The sequence below is a fragment of the Euprymna scolopes genome, chromosome 14 (assembly GCF_053919585.1).
Source record: "Euprymna scolopes isolate OS-2025 chromosome 14, ASM5391958v1, whole genome shotgun sequence".
In the NCBI taxonomy this organism is placed as follows: domain Eukaryota; kingdom Metazoa; phylum Mollusca; class Cephalopoda; order Sepiida; family Sepiolidae; genus Euprymna; species Euprymna scolopes.
In genome coordinates this window covers 20,890,239-20,911,720 of record NC_136495.1, presented here as the reverse complement: position 1 = coordinate 20,911,720, position 21,482 = coordinate 20,890,239, and the positions used below count along the sequence as shown (strand labels likewise).

The 21,482-nt window shown below is 34.3% G+C and overlaps 1 protein-coding gene across 1 annotated transcript in view; it reads left to right on the top strand.

Moving 5' to 3' along the window:
* The window catches only part of LOC145292891 (uncharacterized), a 41,205-nt gene that overhangs the window by 5,355 nt on the left and 14,368 nt on the right, over positions 1 to 21,482 (top strand). Inside the window, exon 2 of the mRNA XM_080139028.1 lies at positions 15,644 to 15,923. Within this exon, the coding sequence (XP_079995154.1) occupies positions 15,644 to 15,923 (280 nt within the window). The remainder of the gene's footprint in view (positions 1 to 15,643; positions 15,924 to 21,482) is intronic.

Genomic DNA, 21,482 nt, shown 5'->3' with positions numbered 1-21,482 from the left:
GGGGCTAATATGCAAACGGTAAATTTGCGACGGGTTTGAATATCAGGTTCGTTGTCAGCGACCCCGAAAACTTATAAAGAACCAAATTTAATTGGTCGATGTTCTGTTGTAGTTAATGTAAACATTTACTAAAATTTCACTTAATTTGATTGAGTAGTGGTTTTGTTTTTTTTTACAGCGGAAAAACACGTTTTTATGAGAGCATGTTGAAGGCGGAGTCTTGGATTTTTAAAATTTTTGTTTGGAGTTTAGAAACGCTACGGGGAGATAACTCCGTTTAAAGCGCCGATCTTCAGTTCAAAACGGATACGTACAATATAACCTTTTTTCGATGTTTTCATTTTTTAATGTCTTGATTAAACTGTATAAGTACCTTTTTTTTTATTTTTTCATTGGCGGACAAATTCGAAGAAAAAAATTGGTACTTTGGCATAATTTGACCCGAATTCTCGTGATTTTCCCGTCAAGCCCGGATCGGGCGAGACCGGCAATCATCGGTGTCAGCTGAGCGTTGTTCAAATGTTGAAACGCTGATTCGACTTTAAAAAGTTTTTTTTTTTAAATGTTTTTAGTAATTTTTTATTGTATTGTATGATTTTTAATGATTTATTTAATTTGAATACTTTTTTGTACTTCAATTTCTGAGAGTTTACTTAGCCAATGAAAAAGCGATATGTAAATGAAAGCAGACAATATTCGAATTGGAAGAAATCGACTGAACCCCAAAAAAGCTGACAAACAACTATATTTTCAGACTCGCCAAACAGAAAAATGACAGGCAAGGAAATAAATCTGTGCATGCTAGAAAAACAAATGGAAACGCCGATGCAGACAATCTCATATTGTCAGGAAAAGAAATTGCTTTCCCAAAGAATGAGGTGCACCATTGCAGCAATTGTAAACACAAATGTTTACTAAAAAAAAAAAGATTGTGCGTAAAGGATGGCTTCTCCTCGGTGTACCAATGTACAATGTAGACAATGGGTACCATTGCGCACAGGATCGTTTTTTGCACGATCCAATTTGGATATTGCAACAATAGTAAAAATAATCTATTTATGGGCGTTCAAAATGGCAACCCTAAAAAATATTAGAAGAGAATGCAGTGTTATATCCGAACACACGTACACTGATTGGAAGAACTTTCTGAGAGAAATTTGTCAGGAGTATTTCCTGAGGAATCCTCGTCAGATAGGAGGCCCAGGGGCCCCCAGGGCACACTGTAAAAATTAATGAATCTCTATTCAACCGAAGAAAACATAATGTAGGGAGACTGGGTCAAAATAGCGTAACAAGCAAGAATGCGGGACCAGCCGGGACCCGGGAGCTTCTGGATACATATTTACTTGAATTTATGTGGAGACAAAAATTTGGAAACGATCCTTTTGTCTTCATTATAAATCACATTTCTGAAGCTACCCCGTTGGGGGGCTTCCTTCCATTTCCTTTACCCCATCAGTGATGGGGCCCATCACCTCCCTTTTTGCCGTCGATGGTCGATCAACAGTTGACTGAAGTAAAAGATTCCTAAAGAAATATCCTCATCTCAAGAAAGTTCTTCCGCCGGCAATTAACAACTGTAAAAAAACAAAAAACATGTTTTTCTATTTCTGTGTAATCCCCCCCCCCCAAAAAAAAAACAACCTGACTGAACAAAAAGTCTTGAAAATAAAATACAAAACAAGAAAAAAAAAATGCGGTTAAAGAAAAACAAAAACATTGTACTTACACCTAACATTTATACGGGTAAACAACTTTTTCTTCAAGATAACAATATTTACTTGCTGTTCAAAAATATTTTGCAAAAAAATAAATAAATTAAATAAACAAATTTGCTTTTTTGTTTGTTATTTTTTGATAATTTGCATTTGTATTTTTTTTTTTTGGTTTGTTTTGCTTTTGTCCGTAGTCTGCATCTGTTACACCACTTGGCTGACACCGATGAATGCCGGTCTCGCCCGATCCGGGCTTGATGGGAAATCACGAGAATTCGGGTCAAATTTTTTTTTTTTTTTTTTTTTTTTTTTTTACATAGGCGTCACCACTTATCAAGGCCGATAGGCCACTCAAGGATAAGGGTTAAAGAGTGTAGAGTAGTCAAAAGGACAATATAGTAATCGATAGTAATGGAAGTTCGGTAAATTTGTTAACTTAAGTGGAACGGCTCATCAGAAACTTGTTCATGTTGGACTTGAAGACAACCATATTATAGACAGCTGGAAAGCAGGAAAACGGAAGACAATTCCACAGGCGTGCAGTTCTAAGAAAGAAGCTTTGATCATGGAATCTATGTTTAGGTTTAGGCACAGATAAAGAGTGAAAAGTTATTGATAATGTTTTCAGCTAGTCTAGTGTTTCTTGTGAAAGTTTGGCGAGGAGGGACCATAGATTGATGCTCAGTCGAACACTTTCCATGAAAATAACGATAAAGCAGAAACAAACTCGCAACATCTCTTCTGTGAGATAGAGGTTGCAGCGAAGAGAAAAGGACATCTCCCACCAGGCCACGAAGTCTATTTTGAACCCTATCAAGGCAGGACAAGTCTTTTTCTAGCAGCTTCTGCCCATATGTGGCAACAGTATTCCATCCTTGGACGTATCTGGCTCTTATATAGATAGAGAATTGCATCAGCAGTGAGATATCTACTGGATCGATAGAAGGATCCGACCATTTTTCCAGCGGTCTTGGCAACAGATTTGATGTACGTATTCCATTTAAGATCAGGAGTAACGGTCAAGCCCAGAAGCCTGTCAAAACTTGAGGCCTCCCCAAGACGAGAGCCATTCATTTTAATTGATGCCAGATGGGGATCAGAATGTTGATGATGTAAAGATAGAAGCTTGGTTTTAGATGCATTAAAAGTAACCAGCCACTCCTTTCCCCATTGTACAACGTGATCAAGATCAGAGGAGAGAGAATCGGAGAGAACTTGGTCGTTTACTGTCTTAGATATGCTACCATAGATGGTAGTGTTGTCAGCAAAAATGTCTACGAATGATGTAAGGATGTGATTTGGAGATCATTAATGTAGATCAGGAAAAGAGTTGGGCCCAGGATGGACCCTGAGGGACTCCAGCATTTATACTGTGAGCTTTTTCCCATCAACTACTACTCTTATGAACCTATCAGAGAGAAATGATTTAATAATTGAGAAGACATTTCCGCTATACCATAGCTGGATATCTTGTGAAGTAAACCTTTATGCCATACCCTATCAAAGGCCTTTGATATGTTAAGAGCAATTGCCCTAGAAAGGTTGCCTCTGTCGAGAGATTCGCTAATCCTATGAGATATAACTGTAAGCACATCTGCTGTAGATCTAGCAGAACGGAAACCAGATTGAGTGTCACTAAGAAGGTTATTTTTGTTGAGATGGTTAATTACTTCTGTATTTAACAGATTCCAGCAACTTACTCATGACGCACAGGAGACTTATTGGCCTGTACTGAGAGGGGGATGAACGATCACCTGAATTCTTAAATACAGGGCATACTGATGAGATTTTCCAGGGTGATGGGAAGCAATTCTCCTTAAGACAACATTTAAACAGTTTTGTAAGTATGGGTGCTAGTTCTGGTTGAAGTTTTTTTGAGTACTATAATTGGAATACCATCAGGGCCGGTTGCTTTACTGGAATTAAGGTTTTTGATTAGCTTGGCAACATCACGTACAGATATACGTATATCACATAGTGTGTTTTCTGATACAGGAGGAAATATTGGGGGTTGGCGGCCTTGGTCGCAAAGGGTAGAATTGGCTGCAAAGTTCTTGGCAAAGAGTTTGGCTTTGTCTGATGCTGACGAGATTAACTCAGGTCCATTGATGATAGTTGGGATAGAGCACATGCTTCTGTTCAGGATTCTGTTTGCAATTTGCCAAAACTGGTGGGAACCAAGCCGCTTCTCAGCTACTTTGGACTTGACGGACTGAGCATACAACTCTCTTGCGTTCTTTATTACTTTCTTACAATGGTTGCTGTCAGTTCTGAAAGCGGCTTTAGTTTCCATACATCTATTACGTTGGAAGCGGTGGAAAAAGTGATTTCTGTGCGCAATAGCAGCAGCACATTCTGGAGAAAACCATGGCTGGCTGTTGGGTTTTTGTTGGAACTTATGCAAGAGTACCAAAAAATTTACCGATTAGAATACATTTTAACATTTTAAAATTTTACTGCTTTCTGTTTACATTGGGGGAGGAGGCGGGGGCAGAAAAAGGTGCTTATGCAGTTTAATTAACCGTTTTTCCATAAGTAACGCACCGACATTTACTGATTAACATTTTTCAGAGATTTTACTGTTTACATTGGGGGAGGAGGCGACATCCTTCCAACATTACCCTCCACCCCATACACACACACTTGGGGTGCTTTTCTTCTTTTTCGTATAAGTTTAAACGTTCCACAAAAGATTCGTACGGCATGTGAAAAGGCAGTTCTCTACGTGAAGGCACATTCACTAACCGTTGTTTATGCTGCTGCGCGCACGCGCATAGCGTAAACGGAAGCTGTAAAATGGCAGAAAGTAATTCGTGGGTTCAGGGGTTAATACCATGCAAACGGTAAATTTGCCCCGGGTTTGATTATCAGATTCATTGTTTGCGAGCTCGATTACCCCTAAAAAAACAAATTAGAGTGGCCGGTGTTTTGTTGTAACGTATCCCTATATTTACCCTTTATTTTGATACAATCTTACTGTGAAAAAAAAAAAAAAGAAAAAAGCAATCTTTCTGTACAACAAAAAAAAATATTCTTAAACGCCGATAAATGTTTCATGTTTTTAAAATTATATTTTGCTACATTTCTTATACTGTAAAAAAAAAAAAATTCTAAAAAACAATTTATAAATGTTTCATGTTTTTTACATATTTATTTATTTTTTTTCAGTTATAAATCACTCATGAAAAGAAATAATATTAAAACTTTAAAATTATATTTTGATACCAATTTGGTACTTGTACAGTTTAATCAAGACATTAAAAATGAAAATATTGAAAAAAGTTTAAATTGTATGTATCCGTTATGGAATGAAGTTCGCCGAAAAAAAATTTCACTTAATTTCATCAAGTTGTTTTTGTTTTACAGCAAAAAAACAATTTGTTATGATACCGAGCAAAAGGTTCGATTTTTAGGAAGAAAAGCTAGAATTAAAGATGGGGAGGGAATGTTGGCGCTTTAACTGGAGTTATCTCCCCGTGGTGTTTATAAAATTCAAACAAAATTTTAAAAAATATCGAAGATGTCTGCCTTCAACGCGCTCTCATAAAAACGTGTTTTCCGCTGTAAAAAACCCTACTCGATCAAATTAAGTGAAATTTTATTTTGGAGATCTTCAGTTCAAAACGGATACGTACAATATAACCTTTTTTCATTTTTTTAATGTCTTGATTAAACTGTACAAGTTCCCATTTTTTATACAATAAATGTTTTAATTTTCATATATTTTCTTGTTCTTTATTTCGTTATATATTTTTGTACGGCTTCTTGGCCTTCGGGACAAGATCAAAGTGTAGTATCTGTTCTTCAGATGCTGCACTTCTATTTCTTGTTCTCTTTCGGTGGAGGAGAAATCCTTCACGACTGAGACAATTTTTATTTTTGTACCTTTTCTCCACGTTAAAAAACGACCCTGGTGTCTAACTCTGTCCCGTGGGGAGGCATAGTAAATAGGTACACTTGTTTATATTTGAGGTTCACAGAACGGTCAAATAACAGGGGTCGATAACTCATCTTGGACGCCTCATGTAATTGACATGCAGAAGTACAAAAATTTTTTACACTTTTTAAAGTTGAAAAGATCAAATAATTAAAACAAAATAGTTATTTTTATATTTTCATATATGTATAAAATCCTGTTATTTATTTCACTTACTTTAAAGTTGTAAAAAAAAAATCAATATTATTATGTTGAAAAAATAAATAAACACTTTTCCTTGATATTTTTTTTCTCAGTAATATAATTATCTGAATTACAACCAACAAAAAAAAAAAAAACAGAATTCTAAAAAATGATTATTTCTAAAAAGCTTTAAATTATATTAAATTCAAATATTACGTGATATGAAGTTTAAACAAAGATTTTTTTTTAATAACAGGTTCCCAATAATAAAAAATACATTCATATAATAGAATATATGACTCTTGAGATAATAAAAATTGCAAAAGCAAAATCGACTAAAAAAATTCACTTGGATTTGATTAATTAAAATGATAGAGGGTGATAATCAATTTTTGCGCCTTTTTCCAAAAAAGTACGGAAGCCTGTAAGCAGCATTATCTTCAGATACATACGTGTCAACAGAAGACAAAATTAATTTTCTCCTCTGTGTAGTTCGTTAATAAAAATCTATTTGTTTTACAAAAGGTAAGTCTTATATTGTTTTTATCCATTTTTTTTTATTGTAAATATTATTTATTCATTGTAGCGCCAATGCTCTTCCATAGAAATTGACCCAGACTATAGTAAACAGACGAATAGATGATGTTGCTATTAATGTGTACAATGGTAACGCTTTACATAATTGTTTGGAGATGCCTATAGTGCACTTATTGATCCGCGCTATTTTTTAAATAGTATTTTCAAGTTTAATCAAAACTTTATGATATCTGTCTTGGTAAACGATGATTACTTATTTGTTGTGTTATTTGACCAAGAAGAAATTGGAGTTTCTTTATTTCGTTATTTATTTATTTCATTTTCAGTGAAAAAGAATTAATAAAAAATAATTTAATTTTATTTTAGGAAGAAAGATAACAAAATAGTGATTCCTTTTTACTAAAATAATAACACATATCTTTTCCGGTAATAATAAAAATAAAGTTTGTTTCATTTTGTTTTCGAAGTTCTGATTTGATTTTTATGTTTGATGGGCGAGGACGATATTTTTAGCGATGATTTGGCCAGGGTATTCCGACATCGATGTTTACCATCTGTTTTTATTAAATTGTAAGGTTAAAGTACAGAATAGGTACAAAAATCCTCTCATCTCCTTGATTTTTGGGTGGTGTGTTTTATATCCCTTGATTGGCTCCAGCGAGGCTGTCAGAAAAGATTTGAGAAATGTGTTTTTCTTTGAGCACTGATTGGACAGAAAGTGGATACTCTCTGTCACATGGTATGCTCTATTTTACGTCCGCATGAAAAGACAATTTTACTTTTTATCTCCACAGAATTTGCGTGGTTGTATATGGTAAATGTGCATGCAGCTGAAATGTTATTTTTATTTTAATGTATCTGGCATACCGCTACATTACAACAGCATGGCATGTTCAACATTGTAGCCGGTGCCTATTTGGTAATAGGGGTCTGACTTGTGTACGTCAGCCACGGGATTTTTGGAATATCTTCGTTTTGTCATGACTACATACATAAAATTTTTCTAAGATTTTTTTGCATTGTAAAAAATTTTTTAAACAGGTTTAATTTTAAATAAGCACCGATATTTGTTGGCATTGCATTTCTGTATATTGGTTCAGTCAAGGAAACAAGAAGCAGGAAAGGAAGATAGAAAGACAAGCTGCCAAAAAAAGAGGCTTATGCCCTTATGTTACCATGCTATTTTTAGAATCGTATTTTCAAATAAATTCAAGTTTCACATCTTTTTTATTAAATAGTTAAGTGGAAGTACAGAATAGTTAGAAAACACCCTCCCTTCCCCAGTTAAGAATGGCTTTCAAAATAATAATGTTATACCAAATTTTGCTTTACTAGTCGAAAAAAATGTTCTTAGAAAAAGAACTCATATTAAAAAGGAAATCTCAATAAAAATGATTAAAATCTATTTTTTTTATTTAAAATTTTTTTTTTTATTACATTTTCACCCCAAACAAGGCACATTGCCACTTTGTTGTAGGGGGTTACTATCAGGGACATAAGCATCAGGGGTACTGTGTAGGAAGTTGGGCAGCAAGATGTCAGTTCACGCTGCACTTGAACTTCTGCATGTCAGTGCAGTCGGGGAAGCAGGGACCCGGAAGGGAATTCCAAAGTCTAGCTGTTCTGGGGAAGAAACTACTGGAGTAGAAGGCTCTCTTGCATATAGGAATCTCTACTGTGAAGGGGTGGGATTTAGCTGCTTGTCGGGTATGTCAGGGGTATTTACGTTGTGGGAGCACAAGTGCTTGCAGTTCGTCAGCGCATTCTCCGTTAAAGTACTTGTAGAACAGGCAGAGGGATGCAACATATTGTCGATGGGACAGAGGCTGAAGTTTAGCTGACAGTTCAGGACCTATCAGATTGGCGACTCTCTTTTGAACCTTGTCTAGGAGCGACAGACTAGTGGCAGATGCACCAGCCCAAATATGACAACAATACTCCATATATGGGCGAATGGTGGCCTTATAGACGTATAAGAAATAAATTTTGTACTCTTTTTTTAAATAATTTTATTCTATAGTAAAATAAATCTTTTTAAAACATTGATAATAAATAATTTAACAATTAAATGAAACATATTCTTTACAAAGTTTGTAAAAGTTCAAATAACACTCTACATCCAACCAGGATTTTATAACACCATCCATACTGACTCAAGAAGCCCCAATCAAAATTGGAAAGGCATCTCTAACCCATCAGTTATTGTCGCCCATGTTTCCATTACGTCAGAATCCATTGGATAATAAAGGTCTTAATATCATGAAAACTACTTGTTGGCGACAATTTTAAATGTGATATTCACAACAGACCCGAATACGCCTAAAAATCATTTTTTAAATCTTTAGTTAGTACTCTAGTGCACATTGACCATTAAGTACCACCCTTAGATTGATAAATGAAAAATCCTTTATATAAGAGTGGAGTGCGTGTTCTCGTCGAGTGGTCTAATATGGGGGATCGATTTATTGTATCAGAAACTGTGCATACATATAAGTTCCTATTTACAATGCCTCCCCAGACAGAGTTAGACACCAGGGTCGTTTTTTAACATATAAGTGTACCAAAGAGTTTTCCTGTTAATTAAAAGATTGAAAAAAGTGACAATACTTGAAGATTACTTATTAAAAAAAAAATTGAGAAAAAACAAAAAAGAAATTTGTCCAGGCAAAATCTTTGTTGTGGTCTCAAATCACCGCTCCTTTTTTTGTAAGCAGCATATACTGGTTGATGGTTGACAGAAATAGACACGAAACCTAACACTCCCGGAAATACGTCATGACCACATGGATAAAAAAAAGATATATAGCAACAACGTTTTCTTCAACAAGACACAAAAACTTCATCTTTCACAAACTAAACAGAAACAAAGGACTATTATTTTGAACCTAGATTAAAATAAATACAGTTAATAAACACTGAAGACACTTTTAACTGTAAGCAATATGGTGTGAAATTAATTAGTCATTTGTTGTTTAGTGACACCGTCACTGGTCATGAAACCTGTAGCAGAAACAGCTCTCCATAAAGCTAGCAGCTTTCACAGCAAATCTCCAGTTCAGCTCGGGGTGTTAGGAACACACCTATCCTGACTTGACTCTCGTCAAGTTGGTGTTTCCAGTCACTGGGGAGACCAGGAGCGGCAGAAGGCAATGTACACTCCATTCTCTAGCATTGCTGCCTGTCTCCTGGAACTCCCCCTCGCAGCCTGCCACCCTAGTTCCTGAACCTGCTTTAACCTCGGCTCACTTCCAGCGACTCCAGTGCCTCCAGTTCACTCCTACAGCTTCCAGTGACTCCAGCTTACTCCTCCAGCTCACTCCAGTGACTCTCCAACTTACTCCTGTGGATTCCAGCTCACTCTTCCAGCCCCCAGCAACTCCAGCTTACTCCTGCAGCTCCCAGCTCACCCCTGCATCTCCAGCGCTTCCAGCCACCAGCTCCTGCGGCCCTTGATGTTCAGCTATCAACTTCCAAGTCTCACTGACGTTCAACTAACCATACCAATGTTCACTGATGTTCGACTACCCGTTTCCAGTGTCTACTAACACCCAACTATTTATACCAGTGCCCGCTGATGTCAAGCTATCTATACCAATGTCCTCTGACGTCCAGTCACCCATACCAATTCCCTCTGACGTCCAGTCACCCATACCAATTCCCTCTGACATCCAGTCACCCATGCCAATTCCCTCTGACATCCAGCTACATTCTTACCTCAGGGACGCAAGAATTTCAATCCGACAAAATGCCCGTTCTTGTTCCAGCTGATCCTAATATCCATTGATGTACATTTTACCTTTTTCTTGGTAAACAATAAAACACAATATCTTATCTTCTTTAACCGATCGTCTGTTTGTCACCCTTCTTTGCTTATTACTGTTATCTCTTTGTGTTGTGTCTACTTTATTAGTTGTATGGTTGATTGGCACCTTCACATCCTTTCAACCCTCTGCATCACGTTTGTAAATGTCAAGTGACGAAACTTGATGATAATCATGAATATTTATATAAAATAATCAGTAAAGGGCAAATTTCAAACCAAATTAAAAAAAGGCCAAACTGCTTAAAAGAAGGCTAAATTTACAAAATTTGGCCTAAAAACGTCAAGCAGTTCTAAAATAGGTGATTGATTAACTAGAATGTTGCATTAGATCTGATTTTTTGGGGAGAGTGGGATAAAGTATGACGGATGTGATAATAAAGATTACAAAAAAAAAAAAGCAAACATTTTGCGCCCCTTCCTAGAATTAATGTAAAAATTTTTTTTTTTAAATAAATATATCCTGTTAGCATCCTTTACCAGCATGAAGTAAAAAAAAAAAAAAAAAGGTCCAAAAATATTACCACCCGAACTTATGGTTAGTTGCAGAGTGAAAGGAAAATGTTTTGTCTTATAAGAAACAAAAGATAAAATCAGACAGTGTTCATTGCAAATAAAATTGCAATATAGTAGTCAGTGGATCTTTGGTTTTATTTTCGGCAGCCTTGTAACTTGCTTCCCTTATTTTTTTCTTTAGCCACGTTTCTGACAAAGAGGGAAGAATTGCTGTTTACTATCCATGTTACACTTATCATTGACTAGGGTTTTACCTTGAAGTATTTTTTTTTAGTTCCTTGCATCAAGTGGTATCATGCCTTGCCTGGAGCGATTTCCATAAAAATAATTTACAAGTTAATCAATGTTGTATCCATTATAGAATATTGCCAAATAAATGGTCTTTACAAATACAATTGATGTAATTACACTATAATAGCAAAATTCAGAAAATGAAAAGTCAATTAAAAAAAAATCAATGGTATCTAAATTGGTATGTTAGAAGTACTTAAATATTACCACATATTTAAAAAATACATGAGTTTTTGATCTTTATCATAAAAAAACCCTCATCATATTTCTTTGGCGATATAACAAGGAAAGTAACTCAGTTATCCTAAAAAACAAGGTAAGTAACTCATATTTATGATTGTTAACATGCAGTTTATTAAAAAAATGGACAACAGTTACATACTACTTATCTCCCCTTTGGATTCTCCCGCATTTTTTTTAGCCAAACATTTTATTTTCACTAATTTTTGTCAAAAAAATGTTTTCTTTAATAATTTTTTTCTACCTCATCGTTTTTCATAATTTTTGGATATATTCATTACTGTAACATGATAATTGATCAGAGATCATTGGTTTACCTTGAAATTCAATAGTAAAAATTTTGAATTATGCTATTATAGTGAAGTTGCACAATACAATTTAATCTGAACCAGACAACAAAGTAGCATTTGCAAAATAATTCACAAAAAACAAATAAAATATTAACAAGATAAAAAGAAGAAATCTGCAAAAATCAAACAAATTAATATGAATGATTCATTTTCCCTATCACCACTTAATAAACCTTTTTTTTTTTAATTCAATTTTCACCCCAAACAATAAATACACAGTGCCACTTTGAAGTAGCAGGGCTACTATCGGGGACATAAGGTATAAGGATATTATGAAGGGAGATGAGCAGTAAGATGTCTGTTCACATTACGCTTGAACATCTGCATGTCAGTACAGTTGGGAAAGCAGAATTCCGGAAGGGAGTTCCAAAGTCTAACAGTTCTGGGAAATAAACTATTGCAGTAGAAGGCTTTCTTACACCTAAGGATCTCTACTGTGTAGGGATGGGATTTAGCTGCTTGTCGGGTTTGTCGGGGGTATTTAAGTTTAGGGGTAAAAGTGCTTGTAGTTTGTCAGAGCATTGTAGAAGCTGACTGTATCAATATAACTATTTTAACATTACATCCTCAGATTTTTTTTGACTTAAAACATGTTTCAGCAAATAAATAACATTAACAAAAATTATAGTAAGTTTCATTGTACACATGAAACACCAAACTGAAAGGCGGGAACTGGAATACTTCTTGAAGAGAACTTGAATGCCTGCTGAACACTATTTTTGAGTATCTAAGATCTCTCTGTGCAGGGGTTTGTCAGATCAACCTAGCATGAGGATACTTCACTCTACAAGTAAATCCTGACTAAATATTCAAAATAACATACTATTCGAGGTCCAAATAAGATTTTCTCGGTATGGCTAACCCACACTGGTTTATATCAGGAATAGTTCACTTTTTCAAGTGATGTTGCCTATTGTAACAGCACTAAGTTGGAAACTCCACCAGACTAGATGAATTCTTGTCTGTATTCCGATAAGACCAAAAGAAAGATAACATATGACATAATTAAATGATTGATTGTGGAGAGGAAACTTAATGTTCTTCACTTTTTTACTAACTAAACATTTGAGACGTAAAGAATTTAATGAAACACTCAGAAATCTATGTATCTAATATAGAGATCAAGTATTATTTCTGAGAAGAGTCCTCTTGATTTCTGAGAACTTTTACTGAAGTAAAAAAAAAAAAAAAAAAAACTTGCCATGAAAAAATATAGATGTTATCTTTACACTGTTAACCCTCTTATCTCTTTGTCTGCCAGTCCATAGCTATAACCATTGCTCTAAACATTGTAGGAAGAATCAATTATTTCTCCATATACGGATTATTCATTTAGATTTTGTAACTTGGCCAAATTTTCTGTGCTTAACGACTTAACAATCTAAGCCCAAATCTGTAAATACAAGGTTAATTATATGATATGACAGTTATTTACTATCTTGAAAAGTAATATTTAAGTTTGCAGAATAAACAAAAAAAGAGTTACTTTTTTTTTTTTTAAGATTTACACATGTTTTTATTGTGTGAAAGAGGAATTTAGACACAGACATTTTTTCTTAGAAAACAAAAACAGAAATCTCCAAGGAGATTTTTACTTGAATTGAATAATTATAGTGATTCTTGGATTTTTTACCCTTCACCGGACTATCCATTCATGTGAAATCTTTTTATCATTTTTCTTTTACCTCCTACTCCCCTTACCTCACCCTTTTTTAACCAAGTAAGATCTGTGACTTACTTGTAGTTTCATTAAATACTTTTACATGCAAAATCCGATCCCGCATTTTGCTAATTCCTGCCCTCTGATGAGAAGGAGAGTATTTCTTTGAAACTCCGCGGATTAAGGACTATCCACTTATCTTGTGCTTCCTTTTTAAAATTAAATATGTTTTTAACTCTTTTTCAAGATGTCTTTTAATATGTTTTATTAATCATTTGTTCATATTATAAGCTCTATTTCCTTTTCGGTTTTATTGAGCTTTTACATCTGGTTGAGATTACTTTACTTGTAAATATTAACTCGTTAATATTTATAATATATTTTAAGTTTATCATTTTGATTACCTTGGTAAACTTATTGTAATTTTTTATTTCTCTCTCTCTCTCTCTCTGTCTCTCTCTCTCTCTCTCTCTCTCTCTCTCTCTCTATATATATATATATATATATATATATATATATATATATATATATATGTCCATATATATGACTCACATAAATGTCACATATATGTGATTATGTAATATGTACATGATTATAGTGATTATGTAATATGTACATATTCGTTCCACAACATGATTAAAAGTCATTGTTAGCGGTGGCTTCTCCCATTCATGTCTGAGTATTGTGTTTTGCTGTTCTCTTCTTTATTAATGTCCATGAACAGTATGAGTTCAATGACCTAATTTATGAGAGAAGAGCTGCAGACAATGTTCGCAGAAAAGGGTAGGGGAAGGTTGAGGTTGTTTACTCAAAAAACTAATTTTTTGTGCTATCCTAAAAATATCAGCTTTATCAAAATGTTTGTTCATCTATAATATAAATCTCACCTGTCTGTTTAAATGTATGTATGTATGTATGTATGTATGTATGTATGTATGTATGTATGTATGTATGTATCTATCTATCTATCTATCTATCTATCTATCTATCTATGTATCTATGTGTCTAAAACTTTCGACAGAGGCGATGTATTTTCATGAGATCGGTATCATCTTCTATAGGCTATTCTTCTATGATATAAATCTCACCTGTCTGTTTAAATGTATGTATGTATGTATATCTTGCAAAAACTTTTGACAGAGGCGACGGATTTTCACGAGATCAGTATCATTTTGAAGCTTGACCCTTTCGGACGACAAATATCAAAAAATTGTTCAAAAACATTAATTTCTTCACCCTCAACTGGCCACTTTTCTACAGAAAGGGGTCACTTTTTTCGCCGCTATTTTCGTAAGTCATCACCTCTTTTCGATTGTCTAGCCTTAATTTAAACCTACGTCACTTCTGGTTTGGTGATGGGCGCAACAGCTAAGGCATCACATTTTTTTTTTTTCACTTTCTTTTCCTCTTTCGCTGTACAGATTCGAGCTTGCCTGCCTATTACCACTTTTTCTTTTTTTTTTTTTTTGCTCAACCAACACCCTTACACACACCTCCACTTTCTTTTCTTGCGTCATGGGTTCGAGCCTGCCTGCCTACTACAATTTTTTTTTCTTTTTTTTTGCACAACAGACACCTACAAACACTCAGGCAACGCCGGGCACCTAGGCTAGTCTAATATACAAAAGGCAAAATGGGTGTGTGTTTGTGTATGTCCACAAAAGGCTTTTTGTCTGGGGGTTCACACATTGGTTAGATTCCAGGAGAAGTTTTCTTATACTTCCCAGATCGTAAAATATCTCAGATTTAAAAACGGACATCATCTCTATCCTTTTCTTGATCAAGTTTTAAAATATTCCCACCGTGCTGTTTTCTCCAGTGTTTGTTTGTCTTTTTCATATAAATAAAGCAAAACTATTCGAATGAAAATGGCTGGCGCCTGGCCTTCTGGCCGGGTAGTATCTGTTCTGTAATTGGTCCTTGGTCAATATAGAGGAAACCCTCCATACTGAGACAATTACTATTTATTTGGATACTGCCAGAGTGCCCCCTTTTTGGGGGGAACTGCTTTTCTCCCACATTAAAAATGACCTTCGTGGGAGGTTTAAAAGCAACTCCATTTCTGCAAGTAATCTTTTTGATTGACTACATTAAATTTGAACGCTTTACACTTCTGGTCGCGTCATGGAATAGGGGGGTAAAACGTCAGATTTTCTTTCGCTTTCTTTTCCACCTTCGCGTCACGAGTTCGAGCCTGCCTGCCTACTACCACTTTTTTTTTTACACCTCCAAACACCCGGGCAATGCCGGGAACCAGGCAAGTTTAATATATTTCTCATTCTGTAGAATATCACCAGGTTCTGCTAGAATACGTATATTCTTTTGAAATGATTTTTTACCCACTTTAAAAAGTTCTTCTTCTTTCCTTCACCAATGTTAACTTGTCCTTTGCAGTCCTCAAACTATTCTCAACTGCATGCAAGGTGTTGATATGTTCATCAAACAGCAGCCATTTTCGAAGACTTACAACATCAGATCAAATCACAAGACATCAACACCATTATACCAGCGACAGAAATTGCCAGATTCGCAGTTTTTGGAGACTTCATCTAACCAGCATGACTGTTCACAGAAGAAATTTCAGTATTCCAATCAAATCCTCCACACACCACATCCAAAACGTGGTCAATTGATCTACTGTCACAGCCTCATTGATAACAGTACAGAGTTTCAGGTAAAATTGAAATGTGTGATGCATGATAAACATTCAGCAAAAAAAAAATTTATAGACCCCCCCCCCATTTATTTAACACTTAAGTTTGAAATAAAAACTTTTAAATGTGACAAATGAATAAAATTTATATTTCAAACTTAAGTGTGACAAGCCAATAAATACTTTTAGATTCTTGAATCAATTCAACTAAAATTCTAAGCACACATAAAATGTTATCACAATTGATAGGTCAATTTTCATAAAACTTAACCAGGCAATTTAAAAATAATGTTAAGATTTATCGAAAAAAATGTCAGCGTGACAGACTTAAGTATAACAGCAAATAAAAAAGATTGAAGTATTTTTTATTTATGAAAAAAAACAAAAAACATTTTCAAAAATACACAAAAGTTCTGCTTACTTTTTTTATTATTATATAAATTAATATTCCTGTCATTATTTTGTAAGTTTAACATTTTAGCAAGGCCTGATTGTATTTATTTTGGTTTTAACTTTTTTTTTTATTCATCAAACAAGGCATATTGCTACTATGACATACGGGGCTGCTATTTGGAATCATGTCTAACAGGGCTGTGGGGAGTTGAGTAGCAAGATGTCTGTTCACATTACATTTAAACCTGCAGATTAGTACAGTCAGAGAAGCAGAAAACAGAAAGGGAATTCCAAAGTTTAACAGTATGAGAGAAGAAACTATTAGAGTAGAACACTTTCTAGCATCTAAGGATCTCAACATTGAAAAGGTTGAGATTTAATCAGGAGTCTGTACATGCAGGGGGCACAAGTAGTATGAGTTCATTAGAGCACATTTCATTAAAGTACTTGTAAAACAAATACAAGGATGCAACTTTGTGCAATAAGACAGGGGTTGGAGCTTGGCCCATAGTGCTGCACCTATTAGATTTAAGACTCATTTTTTGAACTCTAAGAGTGAGAGACTAGTGGTAGATGCACTAGCTCAGATGTAGCAAGAATACTCCATGCATGGGCGAATTGTGGTTTTGGAAATATATAGGATACTCTCTAGTGCGAGTAATTTTTAAACACAGTAAAGAAAACCCACCTTTGCAGCAGCTTTGACAACATCCTCAATGTATTATCTATTTAAAGATACTTTTAAAAATTTCCATTCATTTACTAGTTAAAATGAAAAGAGTACTGATTTTAAGTTGGTATTGATGGCTACACTCTTTTGCACGTTAAAAAAAATAAAGTTTCTTAGCTATTTCTTTAAATTACAGAAATCAGTTATTGTTTAATAAACATTTACATAACTTAAAAAAGATGATTAAAATTAATAATTTTTTCTTAATATTAAATCAATGTAAAATACTTTGTTTTAATTGCCTTTAGTTAACATTTCAGTTTATTTACAGGTTACATTTTAATAGTGGATGGATTTAAAGTTGACATCGATTGCTACACTTTACAGAAAAAATAAAATTTTTTCAAAGGAAATTATTGTTCATAATTTATTGTTACGAAAAAGTAACAAAAAATGTCTTTTTTACCAAGAGATGTTTGTCAGACAACTAAAAATAGATTCCAAGAAAATAAATGTTAAAATTTCCTATATATTATTTTAATTGGAAGTGATTGCTGAGAATGCAGTTAGGAGATTCAAAGTTCCTATCCGTCGTGGTTACCTGATGAAGGCCAGAGTAATAGTTGGCCGAAACGTCGTGAAACAGCAATTAATAAAGATGAGAATAATAGTCCGTAATAAATAAATAAATATAAATAATACTCATCTCAATAATGAATTCCAATTAAAATAATATATATGCAATTCATTACGGACCCGACCATGGAAGATCAGATAATAAATAAATGTAGATTTATAAAATCAAAAAAATCCAACCTTGATCGCCATTATAAAATCAAAAAAATCCAACCTTGATCGCCATGGCGCAGTTGATAGAGACGTTTAGTCTTTACGGTTCCAGATGAGCATTGTCTGAAGATAGCAGTTTCAATCCTACCCAAAGTCAGCCAGAGGCTTACTTGGCCAAAAACGTGGTGAGACAACAACTACAGATGGCAGTGATTGCTGAGAATGCAGTTAGGAGATTTGGAGTTCCTATCCGTCGCAGTTACCTGATGAAGGCCAGAGTGATAGTTGGCCGAAACGTTGTGAAACAACAACTAATAAAGATGAGAATAATAGTCCGCAATGAATAAATTAATTTAAAATATCCTTTTAAAATGTTTGCTTCAGAACAGATTGTGACGTTAGAAAATCATTGTAAAGAAATCTCAGCTTATCATGAATGCAACACTTTTTTGTTTTACTTCAATTTATCCCAAACAAGGCACATTGCCTCTGAAATATAAGGGACTACAGGGTGGAATGATAAAATTGTCGCCCTAGAAAAGATGACATGATTCCATTTTCATTTGATAAAAACTGGTTTTCTTTTCTTTTTTTTTTGTTTCAAACCATCTACTAGTTGACCAACTGTGTACAAATCCCAAGAGTGATAGGAACCTTCTATCATGTCTGAAAGTGACACAATGTTCAACGAGCAAGATCGAAGATGCGCTGTTATACAACTCATGCTCTCTACTGATCCAAGTTATGACAACAGGCCATGTTCAGCACCCTCAAAATACATTGCTGGATTGCCACAAATAACAGGGATGTGCCGAAGGTGATGAAAATAAAGTTTCTGGCAACGGTTATGGTCTTTTCTTTGGTTTCAATTTGCCACCTCACATCTTCAAAGTCTGCTTGAAAGTCAACACCTGAATGTGCTAAAGAGTGTGGTGGTGATTCCCTGGTGCAATCAGGTGGCCACTAGCAGACCCTGAGTGTGGCAGCAGAACTTGACGTTGGCCCACAAGTCCAAAGATATTCAGGCTTGACTTCAGAAGGAGTGCTATGACTTTGTACCTTTTTCTCATTGGCCTCCCTCCTCTCCTGACCTGAACCCGCTGGACTACCCTGTTTGGTCATACATTGAGAACATCACCAACATGACCTCTCACAACACTAAAGCCAGCCTGATCGCTGCCATTTGCAGAGTATTCGTTGAGTTCCCACCAGTGCTTGTGTAAAAGGCATGCTCCCAGTTCCGAACCTGTATTGAAGCAGTAATTGAGGCTGAAGGTGGCTACATTGAAAAGATGTCAGCTCTACTACATAATCAAGTTACCTGAATTGATTTTTCAATAAATGTTTTAAAATAAAGCTTTAGTGTTGTTTTCTTTAGGGTGACAATTTTATCGTTCCACCCTGTATTGTATTAACCCAGATGTGACAATAATATTTCATGCATAGCAAATTATAGAGATATAGGATACTGATAGGAGTGAGAAGTTTTCTAGCACAGTAAAGAGAGCCCACTTTCCTTGCAATAAACTTGACAGTATATTCTATGTATTTGGTCCAATTCATGTTTCCTATAAATGTTAGGCCAATGAGCTTGAATGTTGGATAGTTGGGTAGGCTGCTATTAATTTATGGTAAACCTGTAGACATGGTATAATTGAAATCAAATTAAGAAAAAAACATTGGAATAGATTAGGTTAGATTTTGGAAGGAAGACTGACATAAAAAGCGCCATTTTTACATCTGATACTATCGATTAAAGTTTTCAAACAAGAATAATCTAATTTTTGAATTCTGGAATTGTTTTTTGCTTATATAAATACAAATCAATTGTATTTATAAAATTATATTTTTGCTTTAAAAATACAAATCAATTGTATTTATAAAATTATATTTTTGCTTTAAAAATACAAATCAATTGTATTTATAAAATTACATTTTTGCTTTAAAAATACAAATCAATTGTATTTATAAAATTACATTTTTGCTTTAAAAATACAAATCAATTGTATTTATAAAATTACATTTTTGCTTTAAAAATACAAATCAATTGTATTTATAAAATTACATTGCAATTTAAGATTTAAAGAATGCATAAAGATGTAATTTATTATTAAATGTTTCATGAAAATTTATTGCAGTTGTGTGTGCATATATATATATATATATATATATATATATATATATATATATATATATAATGTATAAATTTGAATCTGTCATACTGTCCTGTATCTATGACTTAGTCTAATTTTTTTTTGTCCCCTGATTTATCGGAGAGGGACCTATGTATTCAGTGGCGTCCATGCATCCATGTGTCTATTAGTCCAGGTGATTGCCATATAACTGTCCATTAGTTTTTTCTGAAATTTTGCCAGAAATTGTATTTTATTAAATAGATATGCACAGTAAAAAAAATCTTTTGCAAAAATTCCCGTTGCGTCTCCAGGGGCTCAAAAGAGATTAAAAAAATGCCTCAAAATGGCCAAAAATGACACATTTTGCCCTATAACTGTTGATCCATCCATTAGATTTTTCTGAAACTTGGCCAAAACGTGGAGCCCATTGTTCTTAATATAAATCCAGTATGGTGACCCTGGCAAAATTCTGATTCACATCCCTGGGGACTTTCAGTGCTAAAAATGCTCCTTTTTTGTGGCTCTTTTTTCATATTTCTCAACAAAAACTTGATATGTCTGACTATATAGTGATTTTTCATGATCGCCAACTCAAATATACATGTGTTAAAGCCTGAAACTGCAGTTATCCATTTACACTGGGATTCGGCATCCCCAGGGTCTCAAAAGAGGTAAAATGTTCTCCAAAATGGCAAAAAATGACACATTTTGCCCCATAGCATTTGATCCATCCATTAGATTTTCCTGAAACTTGGCCAAAATGTGGAGGCCATTGTTCTTAATATAAATTCAGTATGGGTGACCCTGGCAAAATTCTGGTTCGCATCCCTCTGGGATTTTAGGGCAAAAAAAAAATGCCTTTTTGGAGCTTTTTTTTCATATTACTCAAAAACTTGATATGCATATCTATATAATGGTTTCTTACACACATTCATGACAGGATTTTCATTTCTTAGTCTCACACCATCAATATCTGCAACAGAAAGATGAAACTTTTAGGTCATGAATGCATAAGTTCAATCGTCTTAATGCAATTTTCAATCCCCTCTGATCCATTCAGATGGAATAAAATATTAGGAGGCATTTCTTTTGGAACACCCTTTGTAATATTAAGTAGTTATGCAGTGAACAAATTTCCAGTGCTATTTTCCTATTTCTAATAAATGCAACAATTTCATTGGCTAATAAATGTAGCTGATTAGGCAATGAAAATTATGGTGTATATCTAGAATTGTCTCCTACTGAAGGAAATGGCAGGTTGAATATGGTATGTAATCAATGAATTAGATTGGAATTGGCTAGTCAGAATCAAATATTGATTTCGTAGCATAAAAGCTAAGTATGACAAAAGTTGAAAATAAGACCAGCTTCATTTTATTATATAAATATAAATTATTATTAGGAGAAAAGGATTTCTTATTTTGAACCATTTAAAGATTCATGACTCAAAGTTAATCATTAGACTATACGGTCTTGTTTAACACTATGATACTGATCCAGAACCTGAATCAAAACCATGTTGGTATCTTCCTCAGTTTATGGTAAGCAGCCAGAAAAGTTGCTGAAAAAAGATGGTGCAAACACTGCCAAATA